At 40.3% G+C, this 18,566-nt stretch overlaps 1 protein-coding gene across 5 annotated transcripts in view; it reads right to left on the reverse strand.

Annotated features, from left to right (window-relative positions):
* The window catches only part of RBPMS (RNA binding protein, mRNA processing factor), a 188,363-nt gene that overhangs the window by 96,846 nt on the left and 72,951 nt on the right, over window positions 1–18,566 (reverse strand). For all 5 annotated transcript variants that reach the window (XM_070459938.1, XM_020879065.2, XM_020879066.2 and 2 more), the window contains exons 2-4: window positions 11,889–11,966; window positions 8,402–8,440; window positions 7,079–7,141 (exon numbers count right to left, since the gene is read on the reverse strand). In XM_070459938.1, coding sequence (XP_070316039.1) covers window positions 7,079–7,141; window positions 8,402–8,440; window positions 11,889–11,966 — 180 coding nt within the window. The remainder of the gene's footprint in view (window positions 1–7,078; window positions 7,142–8,401; window positions 8,441–11,888; window positions 11,967–18,566) is intronic.

Consider the following 18,566-nt stretch of genomic DNA (forward strand, 5'->3'; position numbering starts at 1 on the left):
GTTGGAGAAGACTCTTTGAGAGTCCCATGGACTGCAAGGAGATCCAGCCAGTTCATTCTAAAGGAAACCAGTCCTGAATATTCACTGGAAGGACTGATGCTGAAGCTGAAACTCCAATACTTTGGCCACCTGATGCGAAGAACGGACTCACTGGAAAAGACCGATGCTGGGAAAGAATGAAGGCAGGAGGAGAAGGGGACAACAGAGGATGAAATGGTTGGATGGCATCACCGACTCAAGGGACATGAGTTTGAGTAAACTTTGGGAGTTGATGATGGACAGGGAGGCCTGGAGTGCTGCAGTCCATGGGGTTGCAAAGAGTCGGACATAACTGAGTGACTAAACTGAACTGAATGGGTTCACACTGGAACATCTGCTTCCCAGGTGATGCAGTGCTAAAGAATCTGCCTACAATGCAAGAGACTCGGGTTCAATCCCTGGGTCAGGAAGATCCCCTGGAGCAGGAAGTGGCAACCCACTCCAGTATTTTTGCCTGGGGAAATCCCATGGACAGAGGAGCTCATAGTCCATGGGGGTCACAAAGAGTCAGATACCACTGAGTAAGCATGCAAGTATTTTTCCTTGATTTCCCTTTAATACTTTTCAAAATAATATCCCTATTTCACAAGTGAGAAACCTGGTATAGGAATAATGAATGAATTATATCCAAATGTTTAAAAACTCAGTAGTTGGAGATCTCAGGCTATTCAACTAAACTTAAGTTATGCACAAGGCCAGAATCACTGCGATATAAGTAATTGTAACACTTACTTCAATGCCAAGAATTTATGGAGATGAAGAAAACTATGTTTTCCTGATTATATCAGTTTTTTTACACATGTGACACTACCGAGTACCTTTTCAGCATGCTTTCTTACAAACTACCAAAGATTTTTCTAAAGATTCTTTTTACCACACAGTCGAATAAATGTCCTCAGTAACCAAGAAATAATTTACTACTATATATCCTCAAGTCCTCTTCATTTTCTTCTTACTAAGGTAACTGCTACATTTTCCCTCCTCAAAATCAAGTTGCTTTTTTCTCTTTAATCCAAGGTCTATTGAGACCTTCAGAAAACACCTTTTCTTCATGTGTGGCATACTGTATATGAGAGAATACAAAATCCTAGTCTTATCTTATTAAATGAATCATGTAAGGGTTGGCTCTTCCCTTCCCTTCTTTTATGAACAGGTAAACAATTATAGGCTTCCCCGGTGGTTCAAACAGTCAAGAACCTGCCTGCAATGCAGGAGACCTGGCTTCGATCCCTGGATCAGGAAGATCCCCTGGAGAAGGGAATGGCGACCCACTCCAGTATTCTTGCCTGGGAAATCCCATGGACAGAGGAGCCTGAGTGGGCTACAGTCCATGGTGTGTCAAGAGTCAGACACAACTGAGTGACTAACAATTTCACTTCTCCACTTTAAACTATTGAAGGGTAACACAGTTCCATTACTTTTAACTAACATTACAGAAATGTTACTAATCCCCATTAAAAGAAACAATATTTTAAGTCACATAGGATCCAAGAGAAATCAAACCTGCAACTGAAATGATCAACTCTACTACTGAAATTAGTCAAAAGGTATTTATCGAGAAACCAATTACCACTTTACACCTAGTAGGATGGCTATTATTTAAACAACAACAGGAAACAAGTATTAGTGAAAATAGTGAAAGCTGGAATTCCCACGCATTGCCAGTGGAATATAAAATGGTAGTGCCAGTATGAAAGAGTCTGGACGTCTCTCAGAAAGCGAAAAATATTAATATCGTATGACTCAGCAATTCAACTTCTGGCTATATGCCCAAAGGAACTGAAAAATAAGGACCCACTTATTTGTAACCCAGGGTTCATTGAAACATCATTCTCAATGGCAAAAAAGTGCAAACAACTCAAGTGTCCATCAACAGATGAACAGATAAATGTGGAATATACATCCAATGGAACACTATTTAGCCATAAAAAGCAACGATGTTCTGATATCTGCTACACAACATGGAATAACCCTGAAAACATGCTAAGTGAAAGAAGGCAGACACAAAAGGATAAGTATTTCAGTTAAAAGGCCAGTTAAGAGATACAGAATAGATGACAGGTTACCAGGGGTCATAGGGAGGGAGTAATGGGGAGGCATTGCTTATGGTTACAAAGTTTGCGTTTGGGATGATGAAATGATACAAATAGTGGGGATAGCTTCACAACATGGTAAATGTATTAAATGTACACTTTTTAAAAAAATCATTAAAATTTCAAATTGGTATATATGTTTCACATACTTAAAAAATGTAACATACCAAAAACCACTAAGTTGTACCTCAAGAAAGCTACTTTAAAAAGAATCCAACAGACTTGAGGGTGCAGTGATAATTAGAGATCACTTAGGTCAGTGCGTATAGATTGGAGAGTAAAGCAAATTGTGACATCCCAAGCAAGGTTTAGCTGTGAAGGCAATTTGCAGTGATGTTCATGGTTACACTGCATCACACTTCTCAAGTTCTGATAAATTTATAATGATGCCTAGGCCAACAGCAACTAAAATAAGGTGAGAAGGGGTATCCAACAAGATGGCACACATACTCAAAAGGCCACATACAACTTTTTAAAGTACTCTAGATGAGTGAATCTCAAACTCCAACATAAGACAATGCCTGCCATGGAAATGGACATAAAACAGAAACCAGTGACAGGTCTGTGGATTTTAAGTGTTAACTTCCAATCCTTGTTTATGAAACACAATTCCGGTTAACAGCAATGGCAATATCAGGGTTTCCACAATTGGCAGCAGTAGCCAGAGATGGTTTATTTCACCTCTGCTCAGGGTCCTTACCTCCAGCCCAGTCTTGTTTCCTGTGTTTCTTCCTATTTTTACTAAATTAAGACTGTCAATATGGCTGTACTTGATTTACATTCCAAAATTAACAAGTCTGAAAAATAACTAGACAGCTTGGATTATCAGCTCCCTCTTCCATTAGCATGGAAAATGGATAAAGTCTAGCACAGCAATTATAAATGTGAATGAAGGTAAAGGACAGGTTAGATATTCTGCTGTCGGGTTAAAGAATGGATGGTGTTTGTAGTCATATAGATTAATGAGATAACAGATAACTTGAAGGCAAGTCTGGGTTTGGGTTATTTTTTTAGCCTAACTTGAGTGTTTTTACTATAAAACCAAAATATACTGTATTTACTTTAGAAGATTTGACTAACCCCCTGATAAAAGTTCAGTGTTACCACTTAATTCAGTCTGGGCATGTTTTTACTCAGTTTGATAATTTTATGGAAAGCATAGTCCAAAAATGGAAGAAAAATAAATGGATTTAAAAATCACTTCAAGTCATTTTGGGAAAAGACTCAGTACTCATAACTGAAACAGACAGTAACCAAGACAGACAAACAAGAAGAGACGCTCTAAACATGGACAAGTGGTTTATAGTACTGTGAACAACTCTACAAAGAGGGACTTACTGGAATGAGGCTTACGTTTCTCAATCGTGGAAAACAAAACATTACAACATGGAACTTTCCCCCAAAGGAATGCGAAGAAAAGATTTTAAGGGAAGCCTGGACGAATGACATAAGGAGAAAATTTTGTAATGGTTATGAGCACCGTATGTTTTTAATTCACCAATTAGAAAAGATGGTGGTGGAAAAGATCACACAAGATTGGGTCACAGAGATGTGTCAGCTTCATGATTAAGTATGTTGTCCTGAACGGGCCCAGGTTCTTTGCACAGAGAAGAAACCCTGCTCCACAGTCCTGCACCAAACATTGTCGTGAGCATCTGTCCTGGACCATGAGACTTAAGTCATCTGTCATTGCCACTAGAAAAAATGAAGCCACATTCCATGGACCCAGCAAACAGCAAGATGTTGTATGAAGTAGACAGAACTAAGACCCAGGAGGCTTCCTTCTAGTTGGAGCTGTAAACCTTCACTTCCTGGCTGGCCCATCCATCCTTACTGGTCTCAGCTCTCTTAACAGGACAGTTTCTAAGGTACCAAAAACTCTAATACAACAATACTTTTATAAAAGTTAAAAATATCAAGAAACAGATCAACCAGCATTTTAATAAGATGTTCTAAATTCACAAGTCAACCTCTTAGCAGAAGAAAGCTCAGGTTTAAAACTCCACCAGTAAATATTCAAACATGGATGTGAGAGTTGGACCATAAAGAAGGCTCAGTGCAGAAGAATTGATGCTTTTGAACTGTGGTGTTGGAGAAGACTCTTGAGTGTCCCTTGGATGGCAAGGATATCGAACCAGCTGGAAAAGACCCTGATGCTGGGAAAGACTGAAGGAGGGAGGAGACGGGGATGACAGAAGATGAGATGGTTGGATGGCATCACCGACTCAATGGACATGAGTTTGAGTAAACTCCAGGAGTTGGTGATGGACAGGAGGGCCTGGCATGCTACAGTCCATGAGGTCACAGAGTCGGATATGACTGAGTGACTGAACTGAACCCTCAGCACTAAGAAAAAATGAAATGATGCTTGCTATACTCTTACTAAGGCAAAGAAACAATTTGTGACTATGACCATTTAAACATCTAAAAAATAAACTTTTGTTAGAAAAAAAAAAAAAACCAAAAACCTAGAATCAACCCGCTATAAAAACCTACTGTTTTTCAGAGAGTGGGTCAGTAACATGTTTCTACACAGAGAAGAGAGAAAGTGAGAAGGAAAGCCTACTTTGTGAACAAGCTTCAACTGCTGTTATTTCCTCTATAAGAACAATGGAAAAATAAAAACCGGGTGTAAATTTCATCTAACAACTGTGAAGGACCCAGAATATTGCTGCACTTAGGAAGAGGCCACTAAAGGGGATGTACCTTGGTATAGCCACCACAAAAAACAGTTTAGAGACTGCTCAGAATACTAACACCAGATTTGCCATAGGATCCAGCAATATCACTTCTGGGCATGTATCTGGACAAAACTATAATTCAAAAAGATACAGGCACCCGACATTCACAGCAGCACAATTCGTAATAGCCAAGACATGGAAGCAACCTAAACGGCCACTGACAGATGAATGGGAAAAGAGGAGGTGCTACGTCCATGCAATGGAATACTACGCAGCTATGAAAAGAACGTAACGATGCCATCTGCAGCAACATGGATGGGCCTAGAGATGATCACATTAAGTGAAATAAGGCAGAAAGAGAAAGACAAATAAATACCACATGGTATCACTTACCTGTGGAATCTGAAATATAACACAAATGAACTTAACTATGAAACAGACTCAGAGAACAGACGTGTGGCTAACAAGGTGAGGGGAAAGGGGGGAGGAATGGATTGGGAGTTTGGGAATAGCAGATGCAAACTATTATATATAGACTGGATAAACAAGAAAGTCCTTCTATATAGCACAGGGAACTATATTCACTATCTTGTGCTAAACCATAATGGAAAAAGAATGCATATGTATGTATAACACTTTGCTATACAGCAGAAATTAACCCAACATTGTAAATCAAGTACACCTAAATAAATCTCAAAATTAAAAAAAAATTTTTAATTAAAAAAATTAAAATTAAAAAGAAAAATGCCACCTGGCTAGAATGAAAGGAAACACTGCTTAAATGGAAATCCATTTTAAGTTTAAAAATTTGGTTAGACTGAGAAGATTCTGACTGTATCTATGTAATGTAAAATTCACAAAACCATTTTTCTATCAAAATATTTAATTATACACTCTGCCTCAGCATGTACAGCTGAAGGAAATAATTACATTTGTTCTGTGGGAGAAGAACAGAGGAAGCAGTTATTCTGACCTGGAGGTCACTAGTCCAAACCCAAAAAATCCTGAACCCTCTGGACTTCCTGGAGTCCTCAGATGTGCCTGTATGCTTTCACGAAAAACCAACAATAACGAGCAAACCGTTCTTCTGAGCGCATGTGTCTTCCAAAGCTGAAAACTCTTTCAAGACTGTGTCACAATAGCACCAATACGCCAAGTAAACAGTCTTCCTCGGAAGCTCTTTCCCTTGGGTCTCCAAGTCAGGAGGAAGGGTCTCTCCTGCAGCCCCCCTCACCACAGGATCCCTGGGCCTCCAGCTGGCAGGGCACCGGCAGGACCCACAGCCGAGGGTTCACATAAGCCGACCCGGCCAGGCTACACTCGCCTTATGAGAAGTATCCCAACAGTCCTGGCAGCTGCTTTCACAGCTCATTCACAACCGCTCAAGTCAACTGTCTGGAGAAGGATGGAGCTAGGCTCTTTACCTGGATCAGGCGATGGCACCCAGAACTGAATTCTGCTTCCTACCACGTTCTCTCGGGTTCATCCCCCTTAAATTTTTTTTTTTTTTAACATATCAAAGGGGGTTGGGGGGGGGGGGGTGGACCTTACCAAAATAAAGTTGGTAAAAAGCCTTAAAAATATGGCAAACAAAATGCTTACAAACCAAATACAGGTATCTCTACTCAATTGGAGTTGACTATCCTTTATTATATACCACAATGCAGAATGTCTTCTGGGAAAGCAGTATATGCAAATTTTAAATCTATCAGAATAAAGACTACAACCTTTTTTTGAAGTCACATACATTTAAAAAAAAAAATATTTTTAGGCAGCCCTACAGCCTGTGGGATCTTAGTTCCCTGATCAGGGATGGAACTTGTGCCTGCTGCATTGGGAACATGGAGTCTTAACTACTGGACGGCCAGGGAAGCCCTTAAAAGCCACATAACAAACAAAAACCTCATGTGTTAAGGAAAGCCAAGATTTTGATCTATTCTTGACTTGGGCTTATCCTCTGAGAGTATAATGGGGGCTGAAGTAAACTGCATACCACCATGGGATGTGGTTGGGCTGAATGAAAATCCCCAGCATCAGGTATCTTAAGCATTACAGTAAGAGCTAGAGACGAGCAAAGTGTTATTTAATAGTCTGCACATCTAACCACAATTTTAGGCAAAATCTCTTTATGGCACTAATTAGAGTCCGTCCCTCTTAGATCAAGCAGTCATATCCCTTCCATTTGCTTTCCTGTCCAAAGAGGTGCTATTACTTTCCCTTCACCTCATAAGGAAACCCCCAAAAACAAACATCATTAGTACTTACATTCAAAGCATTCTTGGCAGCTTCTGCTTCTGAGCGACTGTCAAAACTGACAAAACCTACGGGCTAAGGAAAGAAAGAGAAATATGAAGAAAAAAATATCAGGGGATGTCTTTGTTTCTGGGTCAAAGGTGACATCAAACCAACAGAGCTCAGATAAAGAAATGACCGCAGGCAATGGGTAGAAATCAGAAAGCCAGTTTAGAAGAATCATGACTCAGTGGCTTAGCCAAATTTCTAACATGGATCAAAGGGATGGTGAGGGTGGTTCTTCAAGGGACAGCTGGAGATTTAGGGAATCATTTGGAAAAAAAAAAAGTCTAGAAGGGGCTGGAAGGTGAGCAGCAGTGAACAAGGGAACAGAGGAAAACTTGGGTGGAGAGGCTCTACTGTCCTAAATCGAATTCACTGTACCTCAGTATCTTCATCTTTTAAAATGGAAAGAGAACCGAATCACCTTTTGGTACACTGTAAGTGCAAGGAATACAATGACACAGTGATAAAAGTCCTGTAGTCTCACTGCATGATCAAAATTATATAATGAACATTTTAATCTCAAATCCCAAGGGACGCTTTTGAAACGTTCTGTGTTTAATTAGGTGTGTAAACCATACTGTCCCAACTAAAGAGAGTGCTCCTAATTGCTTTGGACTCAGTATCTTAAGAGTCCAGAAGGATGGTTGCAACATAGCTTATTCCTGATGAACCAGAGAATATCGTATTGAGACGAAAAGTGACCCAAAGTGAGATGTTGGTTGCTCAGGATTAAAAAAAAAGCACACAGCTAAAAAATTTCAAGGCACTTGAAGCCGCTATCAGGTTCACTGATTACTACTTCCATTCTGTACCTGTGCCTTTTATGGTCCATTCTAGATTTAAGACTCTGCATGTGGTTATTAAGGGTTTGAGAGAGAGCCTGATTCTTTACCATCAACTTCTCATACCGACTGTGAATGAAAAGTCCGACTATGTAACTTTATTAAAAAACAAAAACAAAACAGGAAAGAATTGGCAGTAAAAGTGAATCTGGACAATAATTTCTTTTGAAGATACAGATCAATTCCAATAGAACCATGCTGGAGGCATTATATTTGCCTTCCTTGAGGATAGTCTCAGATACTCTAAGCTGGAGGCTTTGGAATTAGGAATGATTTTCCTCTGCTAATTCCTAATCGATCTCACCCTTAATTTTAGAGCAATAAAAAAAAATTAAATCTTAATGGAAATTTTAAAAAAAGGATGTTGAGCCCTTGTGACATTCCTGAAGAAAGTCAATCCAAACTTATTCTAGAAGTGATCACTAATGTGCAAGTTTGAAATGCTTACCTGCTTAGATGTGAGCTTTATAAGAGAACCCTCGTAGCCCTGAAAATAAAGAACCGGATTGAGACCACAAAAAAAATATGCCAGGAAAAAAAGCAATTGTAATATCATCTTGCTCAAGTGACAGTGAGTCCTTCATGACCACTGACTAACTCATCTTACAAATGTTTGTTAACTATAAAACAAGCTTTATACACACACACACAGGATGTATATGCCTAGGTATGTAAATATGTGCTGTGTGCTTAGTCGTGTCTGATTCTATACAGCCCCCTGGACTGTAGCCCAATAGGCTTCTCTGTCCATGGAATTTTCCAGGCAAGAATATTGGAGTAGGTTGCCATCTCCTAGTCCCGGGGATCTTCCTGACCCAAGGATAGAGCCCAAGTCTCCTGCATCTCCTGCATGGTCAGGTGATTTACCACTGAGCCACCTGGAAAGCCCATACTTGGGCCTGAAAGAGACCAAGCCCTGAAACTCACTCTCTCGTTTCTTTTCTGTGTCCTTATGAAATTGGGAAATAGTAGGAAAATGGTATCTATGTCAACAGCAGGTCGTTCTCATTTTATAGGATAAAAGGCACTCCACTCCAGTATCCTTCCGTGGAAATTCCATGGGCAGAGGTGCCTGGCGGGCTACAGTCCATGGGGTCGCAAAGAGGTGGACACAATTAAACGACTGTCAAGAAGAGTATGTGATGACTTGTTCACACTGAAAAATACATTGGCTATAGAACAACAGCAAAACACTGATAATGGACTTGGAAGAACTTGTCAATGAAAAATTGCCTGGAAAAGTTAAACAGGCAGCAATGCTAAATTCTTGTTATTTTGCTTATTTATTGCAGCCATCTGTTTTCATGCTGGTACTAGGATTGAGAGATGCAAAAATTCCCTGTTGGGTTTTACTTCTGCTCATCCTCAAGGAAGATGGAAACACTCCCTCCCTTTCTGATCCCTCCTGGTTCCCCAGGATGAAGATAACAAAGTCTGCTTATTTCTGAAAGTAATCAATGGCAGGTGGCTTGCACTGTTAGAAGACACAGGAGAAGGAAAAAAAAAACAAAACCCACCATTTGACATGATTGACCACAGCACATATTGGTCCAGGGACAGATTTGCAGACGAGGGTCAGCCACCAGGGACTTTAATTAAAAAAGGGTTGGTAGGAATGTACCAGGGTCCTGACTTTCGCGTTGGGGTTTCTGGGCAGCATGTTTCAATTGATTCACCCTCCTATCTTCCCAGCAGAGAACTATGTTATCAATTAGCTACTGTAAACATTTTACCTCAAAGGCCTTGAGCTCTTCTGGCCCAAGAGGTCATGATTCACAGCCCTGCCTCTTCCTTGTTCAAGGTGCTCTCTGAAAAACGTGCAGGTTTAAACATCCCGAAGGCCTCAGAGGCAGAGGACAAATGGATATTTCACTCAAGTAAAAGCCCACTTATAGGGATATACTGTCCTCTCAAGACACAGAAATCAGAAGCAGCATCACATAGTAGTTCAGAGTAGGAATGGCAGAGTCAAACTGCTTGGGTTCGATCCTGGCCCTGCCATTTATTATGTGTGTGAACTTGAGCAAAATGTATTCAACTGCTCCAAGTTTCATTTTCTCTTTTTGGAGGGGGCAGGAAAAAATGAGGCTAACCCACTTTAAAGGACTGTGATGAGAATTAAGTGAGATAATTCTTAAGGGGCTCACTACTAGGTCTCTCCATATGCACACGGGAACACGGCTGTTTTGTTCATTAAGAGGAACGGTTAGCTTAAAAAGCCCTCATCCTACAAAACTGAAAAACTGCAATCCTGCAGAAGAAATGGGAAATTCTGCCAAGTTGGCACTCTTCCCACGGCACCTTCTCTTTCTTCCCCACTTTCTCTAGCCAACCTCTCAGCTAACCTTTCATGTTTCCCTCTGTAACGTCATCATTACTGTTGCATTAAAAGGAGAGCTGTCTTATATACACCACCGTATGTAAAACAGGTAACTAGCGCGAAGGGGGCTCTGTGATGACCCAGAGGGGTGTGATGGGAAGATGAAGTTCAAGAGGGAGGGGATATATGCATATATAATGCTGATTCTTGATGCTATACAGTAGAAACTAACAATGCTGTGAAGCAATTATACTCCAATTAAAAAAAAAAAGCAGAAAAAAGGAGAGCTGTCAGAATGGAGTTACGTCCATTATCACCTGGTGCCTTTGGGGCACATAAGCTAGACCATTTTATCTTTGTTGGTTTTCACTGGCTGCCCCCTCGACTGTCTTTCTTCCTCTCCTACCCAGCTGTTTTCAGCTGTCACATTTACTCTCTCACCCTAAGAAGCTAGAACCTGTCTTGCCTCTGTGGCTTGGACCCTGCTTCCATCAGAATGGATCTTTAATTGGCAATCAAGACGGTCCCATCACTCAGTCCTAAGCACAGCCCTGGCCAGACACTGCTGCTGACATATCCTCAGCTGATGTGACTGGCTCAGACACAGGCCCTGAATCAGCCCTGACCTGCAGGATTGCTCCTTGACAGCCAAGGCCTCCAGCCCACACTGCGCCCAACTCCAGCTGTCTCTGACCCTCCAACGGCTAACTTTCAAGGTTTCTCTGTGCAGCACGGTTATGTCAGCCTTGCTTCAATTTCCTGTTAAATTTTCAATCCCAACGTTAATGATCTCCAAAGTAAATTTATCTTGATCATCACAATGGACAGAGAACTTGTATTAAATATTTCACCAGGTAGCACAGTGGTAAAGAATCCCCTGGGCAACACAGGAGACTTAAGGGATGCAGGTTCGATCCCTGGGTTTGGAAGACCCCCTGAAGAAGCAAAGGGCAACCCACTCTGGTATTCTTGCCGGAAAGTTCCACGGACAGAGGAGCCTGGGGAGTTACAGTCCATGGGGTTGCAAAGAGTCAGACACAACTGAGATTTAGCACGCAGAAGGCACCAGGGAAGATGTCCGTCAACTCTTACCAAGCAGTTCTTTAAAATCCTGTTTCACTGTTTCAGCAACGTTGGACATTTTGCCAACGAAAAAACAATGGTGTTAGGTTCTCTGTCAAATTCATAAAAGCTTATTTAACCTATTATGTCTCCTAGGAATTGTATGAACAGCAGTATTTCAGCTAATAAAGAACCTCCTAGGGGTAGGACTTGACTTATACTCCTGCATTTGAGATATAAATACATGGTTAGTCACTGATCATATCTGGGGTGATCTGTACTCAAATTACCCCCAATTGGCAGAGGATACACAGGGAGGAAACTGAGGCTGTTCTAAATGAGGACAGATTAGCTTCTCAAGATCAGCGGCTAGGAGGACAAAAGGCCATTTCAGTATTTCCAAAGTGAGAATGTGTATTAGAACTGACTTGTTAAATCTTCTTTACTCACTAACCACTTTAAAAAACAGGCGTTTCTCAAACATTTCATTTCTTTCTCCAGACAGACCCACTTTCTGATGCCCTTTATGATTTCTAAAAGATAGAAAAGGTACCTTAAATGGTCTGAAAAGCAGATAAAGCTCCCGAGGTTTGATGTCCAGAGGGAGACCACTGACAAAGAGAGTCCGGACCTGCAAAACAAACATGAGAAGCGATCAAGGGGGACAGTCATAGAACAGCTCACTTGAAACCAAAAAAAACATGTTTCTTCAGATATTCCACAACTCCTACCTAATTCATGATCTTTTTATGACACAGTGACTAATGTTAAGATGCTCTTAAGCCAACTCTTAAATAGTTCTGTGTGAATTATCAGAGTGGATCACTTCTAGCCAATTTAAATTTACAAACTGACCTCTCCTTTCCTCGCCATTGCCTGGTTCTAAGAATGTGAGGGGAAGAGAGGGTCCATAATTAAAATGTTAGCTTAAGGGGGGAAAAAAGTGTCATGGGGATAGTAAATCTACCACCCCTCTGCTGTGATCAAAGGAACACAAATGTGGTTCAAAAACAATTGAAAAAAAATTTTTTAATCGTAAATTATTTTTAATTGCAGGGTAATTGCTTTACAATATTGTGTTGGTTTCTGGCAAACATCAACATGAATCAGCCACAGTTACATGTATGTCCCCTTGCTCTTGAACCTCTGGGGAAAAAAATTTTTTTTTAATTTTTTATTTTTAAAATTTCTTGTCTGCGCCTTGTGGCATGTGGGATCTTAAGTTCCCGGACCAGGGAATCAAACCCTGCATTGGAAGTGTGAAATTTTAACCTCTGGATTGCCAGGGAAGTCCCCAAACAATTTTTGTTTTCTTCTACTTGTCATTGCTTTCTTCATCAGCATTATTAGTTATAGCAAGTTTAGTAAGTGAAGAAGTTTATTAAACAACTGAAATTCATCTACGTATCAATAGTAACCAAATGAATAGCCCTTTGTCTGTTCAGTTCCGGAAAAGCAGGACAGATGTGGCCAACCTATACATACCCATAAGGCCCAGGGTACAAAAAATGTACTTAATGTGTGCTGAACACAGAACACAGGGACATTTCCAACTGGGAGGATCAGAGTATGTTTACTCAGAGTATGCTGGCATCTGCATGGAATGTCCTTCAAGGACAGGTGTGAATTTGCCACACAGATATATAAAGGGCGAGGTGGGGGAAAGCACAGGCAGAAAAGCAGCATTAACCAGTTTACGAAGCAGGGGATAGCAGAGTGCGTTCCGGGAGAAGGGCCAGCCGAAACTGAACGGGAAATGGAGGCTCAAACCACAAAGACAGCAAGTCATCAGCACAGGAATACGGCCTTAATTCAATAAGCAAGCGGTCCAAACATGGACCACAGCCTTGTCCAACTCAATGAAACTAAGCCATGCCGTGTAGGGCCACCCAAGACGGACGGGTCTTGGTGGAGAGCTCTGACAAACTGTGGTCCACTGGAGAAGGGAATGGCAAGCCACTTCAGTACTCTTGCCTTGAGAGCCCCATGAATCGGCAAGTAGTTACCACTGAATTATCATCACCACAATTTGTTTCTATTTAGTATGTTTTTTAAAACCTTATTTGAAACTTGTTAAGAAATACATATACACATTTTTTATCTTTAAAAAAGTTTTGAAGTAATTTTATTGGGGTATACTTGATTTACAATGTTGGGCTAGTTTCTGCTCTACATCAAAGTGAATCAGTTATATACATACATGTATCCACTGCTTTTTAGATCCTTTTCTCATATAGGCCATTATAGAGTGCTCAGTAGAGTTTCCTGTGCTATTATTGAGTCTTATTAGTTACCTACTTCATTTTTCATTTTATCACTTCTCATAGGAGTGTGTATATATCAATCCCAATCTCCCTATTTATCCTTCCCACCCCCTTTCCCTCTTGGTAACCATATGTTTGTTTTCTATATTTGTGACTCTGTTTTATAAATAAGTTCATGTGAGCCATCTTTTAGATTCTATGTAAGTGATATACGATATCTTTCTCTGACTTCACTCAATATGACAAAGGAACACGTATACAATGGAATATTAATTACTCAGCCACACACACACAAAAAGAAATAATGTCTGTTTTGTGTGCCTTTACTAAGTTCCCTGCTCCCCGAACTTTGAGATATAGCTGACATGCAACATTAGGATGGACCTCACCACCATCAAATCACATAACTACCATTTCTTTTTCTGTGGTGGGAACACTTAAGATCTACTCTCAGTAACTTTCAAGTACACCTATAATACAGTACCAGCGCATTACGTTCTCCAGAACTTATTCAATTTCTAACTGAAGTTTGTAACCTTAGACCAACATCTCCCCATTTTCCTCACCCACCAGCTCCAGGTACTAACCATTCCACTCTGTTTTTATGAGTTCAATTTCACTTTCACATTTTCTATTCTTCTTCTCTACTCAAGCTGATATGACATGATTGAGTTCCTCATTAGAAATCAAGTTACTTACTAAAAACAATACCAGTGATTAAATGTAAACCATGTACAACTATGGAAGATTTTTCCTCAGTGAGAAATAGGAGAATATCTTCTAGAATCCTAACACTTTCCATTGACTCTGGCTTGAAGGAGCACAAAGCGGCAAGCAGGACCCTTTTGCTAACCCAGCAAAGTATATGGGAAAATGTCATGCCATTTACATGAAGGTGTGTAATAAACATGATGATGAAGTAAACAGTCGTGGAATCAAGAATGCCCATCATCTGTTTATATTTTAAACAGCTTTACTGAAATATAATTGACATATAACTAAACATCTTGTTTACAAGTTTTGATATATGTTTAACCTATGAAACTAATATTGTTTTCATAACAATCAAGATAATGAACAAACTCATCACACCCCTGTGATGTTTCCTTCTCTCATGGCTCTGTAATCTTTCATCTTTATCCTTAGGCCATCACTCATCTGTCACTATAGACAAGTATGCATGTTCTAAAGTTTTATACAAATGGAACCGTAAAGTATGTGTCCGTTTTTGTCCAACTTCTTTCACTTTAAAATAATTAGAGATTCATCCTCGCTGCTGCACGTGTCAAAAGGCTATTTTTGTTTCTGAGCAGTATTCTGTGGTACGAATACATCACAGTTCATTTATCCATTCACTTGTTTTTAAGACATACAAGTTATCTCTAGTTTCTGGTTTTTACAAATAAAAAGACTATGAACATTCAGGTATCAGTGGGTACAAGTCTTTGTAGGGACCTATGCTTTCTTTTTGGATAATTAGGTAGAAATGGAATAGGTGGATGATATGGTAGGAATATACTTAAAACATTAAAAAAAAAAAATTTTTTTTTTTAAAGGGCTTCCCTGATAGCTCAGTTGGTAAAGCATCCACCTGCAATGCAGGAGACCCTGGTTCAATTCCTAGGTCAGGAAGACCTGCTGGAGAAGGGACAGGATACCCACCTCCAGCATTCTTGGGCTTCCCCCGTGGCTCAGCTGGTAAAGAATCCACCTGCAATGCAGGAGACTTGGGTCCTATCCCTGGGTTGGGAAGATCCCCTGGAGAAGGGAAAGGCTACCCACTCCAGTATTCTGGCCTGGAGAATTCCATGGACTGTATAGTCCATGGGGTTGCAAACAGTTGGACACTGAGTGACTTTCAAACTTTTAAGAAACTACCCTCTTCAATTCCTTGTTCTGTGGCCTAGAACATGATAAATATTGAATGTAGAACAGATGTATATTCTGTTGCTGTTGTGTATAGTGTTTTATAAATTTCAATTAAGGTCAAGTTTGTTGTTCAATGTACCTTTTGTCTCTCCCTTCTCTCTCAACTTTGCCAGTGATAAACACTCTTTCCAAAGAAATGGGTTTTTTGGTTTTCTTCTTGGCTATGCAGCATGTGGGATCTTATTTTCCTGACTGGGGATTGAACCTGTGCCTTCTGCAGTGGAAGCACAGAGTCTTAGCCACTGGATTGCCAGGGAAGTACTCTAAAGAACTTACTTTATCAAAGCTGCTCAGACAGACTGACTGACAACTGCCAAAGACAGTCAAAGGAATCCTGCCACCCCGTGTGCCCTCCCTGCGACCCACACCCCCTTCCCACATTCCAGAAAGTGAACACCATCTGTTCTACTTGGCCGCCCTGGCCAGGACAATCTGGACAGAGGGAATTCCAGCCTCCACTCATTCATATTTTGTTGAGTGCCCATTGTGACTAGCACTATGCCAGGTGCTGACCAAATTATAGAGATTTCCATGGAAATAATAATAAGCAGATGCTGTGTTGTAAACACTAGAGCACCGTTTGTCCAGCTGGGAAGCTTAGCCATGTGACAGGTATCAATTAGGACCTGGGAGTTAACTCAGGAAATGAACTACCATTTATAGCACTAATCTAAAGAAAGAGGCTTTAGAAAGTTGTAAGTCAAACAATTTATCCAAAAAAAAGAAAAAAATCCCCCACTGGAAATCTGGGAGTTGTCAACAAAATACTACTACTTGATATAAATTAAGGTTTATCTACACCCACTGAATATATTATTATGCAACCAATAAAAATTATGTTCAAGGAAAAAGTACATTCAGTTTTATTTATAAAGCAAAAAGCCAACATATGTATGTATATGGATGGGGGTAAAAATACCTTATAGGATACATATGCTTAATAAGCAATTTTTTTTGGGGGGTTGCACTGTGTGGCAAGTGGGATCTTAGTTCTGGGACCAGGGGTCAAACTCGTGCCCTCTGCAATAGAAGCACGAAATCTTAACCTCTAGACCACTGCAGAAGTCCTAATAAGTGATTTTACTGTTTTTAATGAGCACATTTGTATTTTCTATCTTTCTATAATAAGCAAGTTTTATAGTTTATTATTAGGTTGACAATAGCCTAGATTGTTTTTTATTACTTTGCTCTATTTAGAAAACCATACATAATGTCAATATTTGGATCAATAAAAATTGTGAAGCTCATAGCGAAAATTGTTATGTAAGTATTTCAGATTTAGAAGATTAACTTAATATTTCAACAGCAAAGGGTTATACATTAAAACGAACAAAAAGTGACCTCCTATTAGGCTGAAGTCTGCCACTCACTCAAGCCACTTGCTTTTCATTGTTGTTCATCAAATTAGAGGCAACTAAGATGTCTGACATTTACACATGGACATAAATTACATTTCCTGGAAGTTAGTGAAGCCCATTATTTTCTCAGAAACCTGCCAAGATATCACTCACTGAAAAGCTGATCCCTCCTTTGACGGAACAGATAGACCAAGTAGGACAAATAGATCTTAAATACCTAGGCTATGGAAATAGGACAACAATTAAAGGTCTTTTAAATCCGAATCTTGGTATCGATGTATTCTGAATCCTTTCTAGACCTCCCCAGACTAGGAAACTTCATTAAGTTTAAAAAAAAATAAAAAACTTAAGATAATGAGTCAGGGTGATGAGGAACTCTTCCTGAGTGTCTGATTCATACTTATCTACATTTTAGGGACTTCCCTGGTGGTCCAGTGGTGAAGAATCACTGCTCCCAATGCAGGGGCCCCAGGTTTGATCCCTGGGCAGCCAAATAAATAAATAAAAGTAAATATTTACAAAAATCAAAATTAAAAAAGATTTTAGTTTCTCTACTTGTCTTATCACCACTCGTTTTATCTGAGCCATTAAACAGCAAAGCATTTTGAGGTTTTGCCTTTGCTGTGTGACTATGTAGATCACCAAGGTCAGATATGATATGGGCTTGCAGGGAGCTTAACTGTCACCGCAACAAAAAAGCTTAGCTCATTCAGAGTAACCAATTGGAACCCAAACAGTGAGCTAAAAGTCTAAGAGACATGTAAATCCATGATCAACTACTCAATAAAAGTGTCCCCAAACAACAGATCAATGACGCCATGTGAACTTTGTGGCAGGTCAATCATTTTCCAGGACGGCCCTTAATTTAACAGCACTGTCTATGGACACAGATGTGCCTGGCACTCCGCCTTTGGCACTGCAGATGTTTACTTTATCAGACACACGGGGAAACACATTTCTTAGTCAAGGACACAACATGCCTCATAGAAGTTTGAGATGTGAAGCTGTTGACAACTCTATCCCAAAGGGACGCTAATGGATTCTGCGGATGTACCTCCAACTTCATTTCTCCCTCAACAGGACTGAAAGAACAAACGCCAGGAGAAATCATCATTAAGAGCCAGGGCCTTCTTGACTCAGCCACGACCAACCATTCCTGCAGGGCCCACAGTTAGATTCCGGATGGAACATGCTGTGTATTCCGAAATGGCACTGCCAGCTCCCATGGGGACACAGAAGCCACATTTCAGTGACCGACTTCCAATTTAATAAATGCTAATTCAAGAAGTACAGTCATTGTGTGAGTCTTGGGTTTTCTTGGATAGAAAGGCCAAAACAGGCCTCAAAACAGAAAGGCCCTCCCTTTAACAAAGAACATACATTATCTTACAAGATAATTACCTACAGGTAATCCAGACACTGGCCTTCCCAAGCGGCTCAGTGGTAAAGAGCCCACCTGCCAAAGCAGGAGACTCGAGTTTGAGCCCTGAGTTGGGAAGAGCCCCTGGAGAAGGAAATAGCAATTCACTCCAGCATTTTCGCTTGGGAAATCCCAAGGACAGAGGAGCCTGGCAGGTTACAGTCCATGGGGTTGCAAAGAGACAGTGACATAGCAACTAAGCAACAACAACAAAATCTAGACATTAAAATAAAAACCAATAGACAAATGCGTATTAATTT

The sequence above is a fragment of the Odocoileus virginianus genome, chromosome 32 (assembly GCF_023699985.2).
Source record: "Odocoileus virginianus isolate 20LAN1187 ecotype Illinois chromosome 32, Ovbor_1.2, whole genome shotgun sequence".
NCBI lineage: Eukaryota > Metazoa > Chordata > Mammalia > Artiodactyla > Cervidae > Odocoileus > Odocoileus virginianus.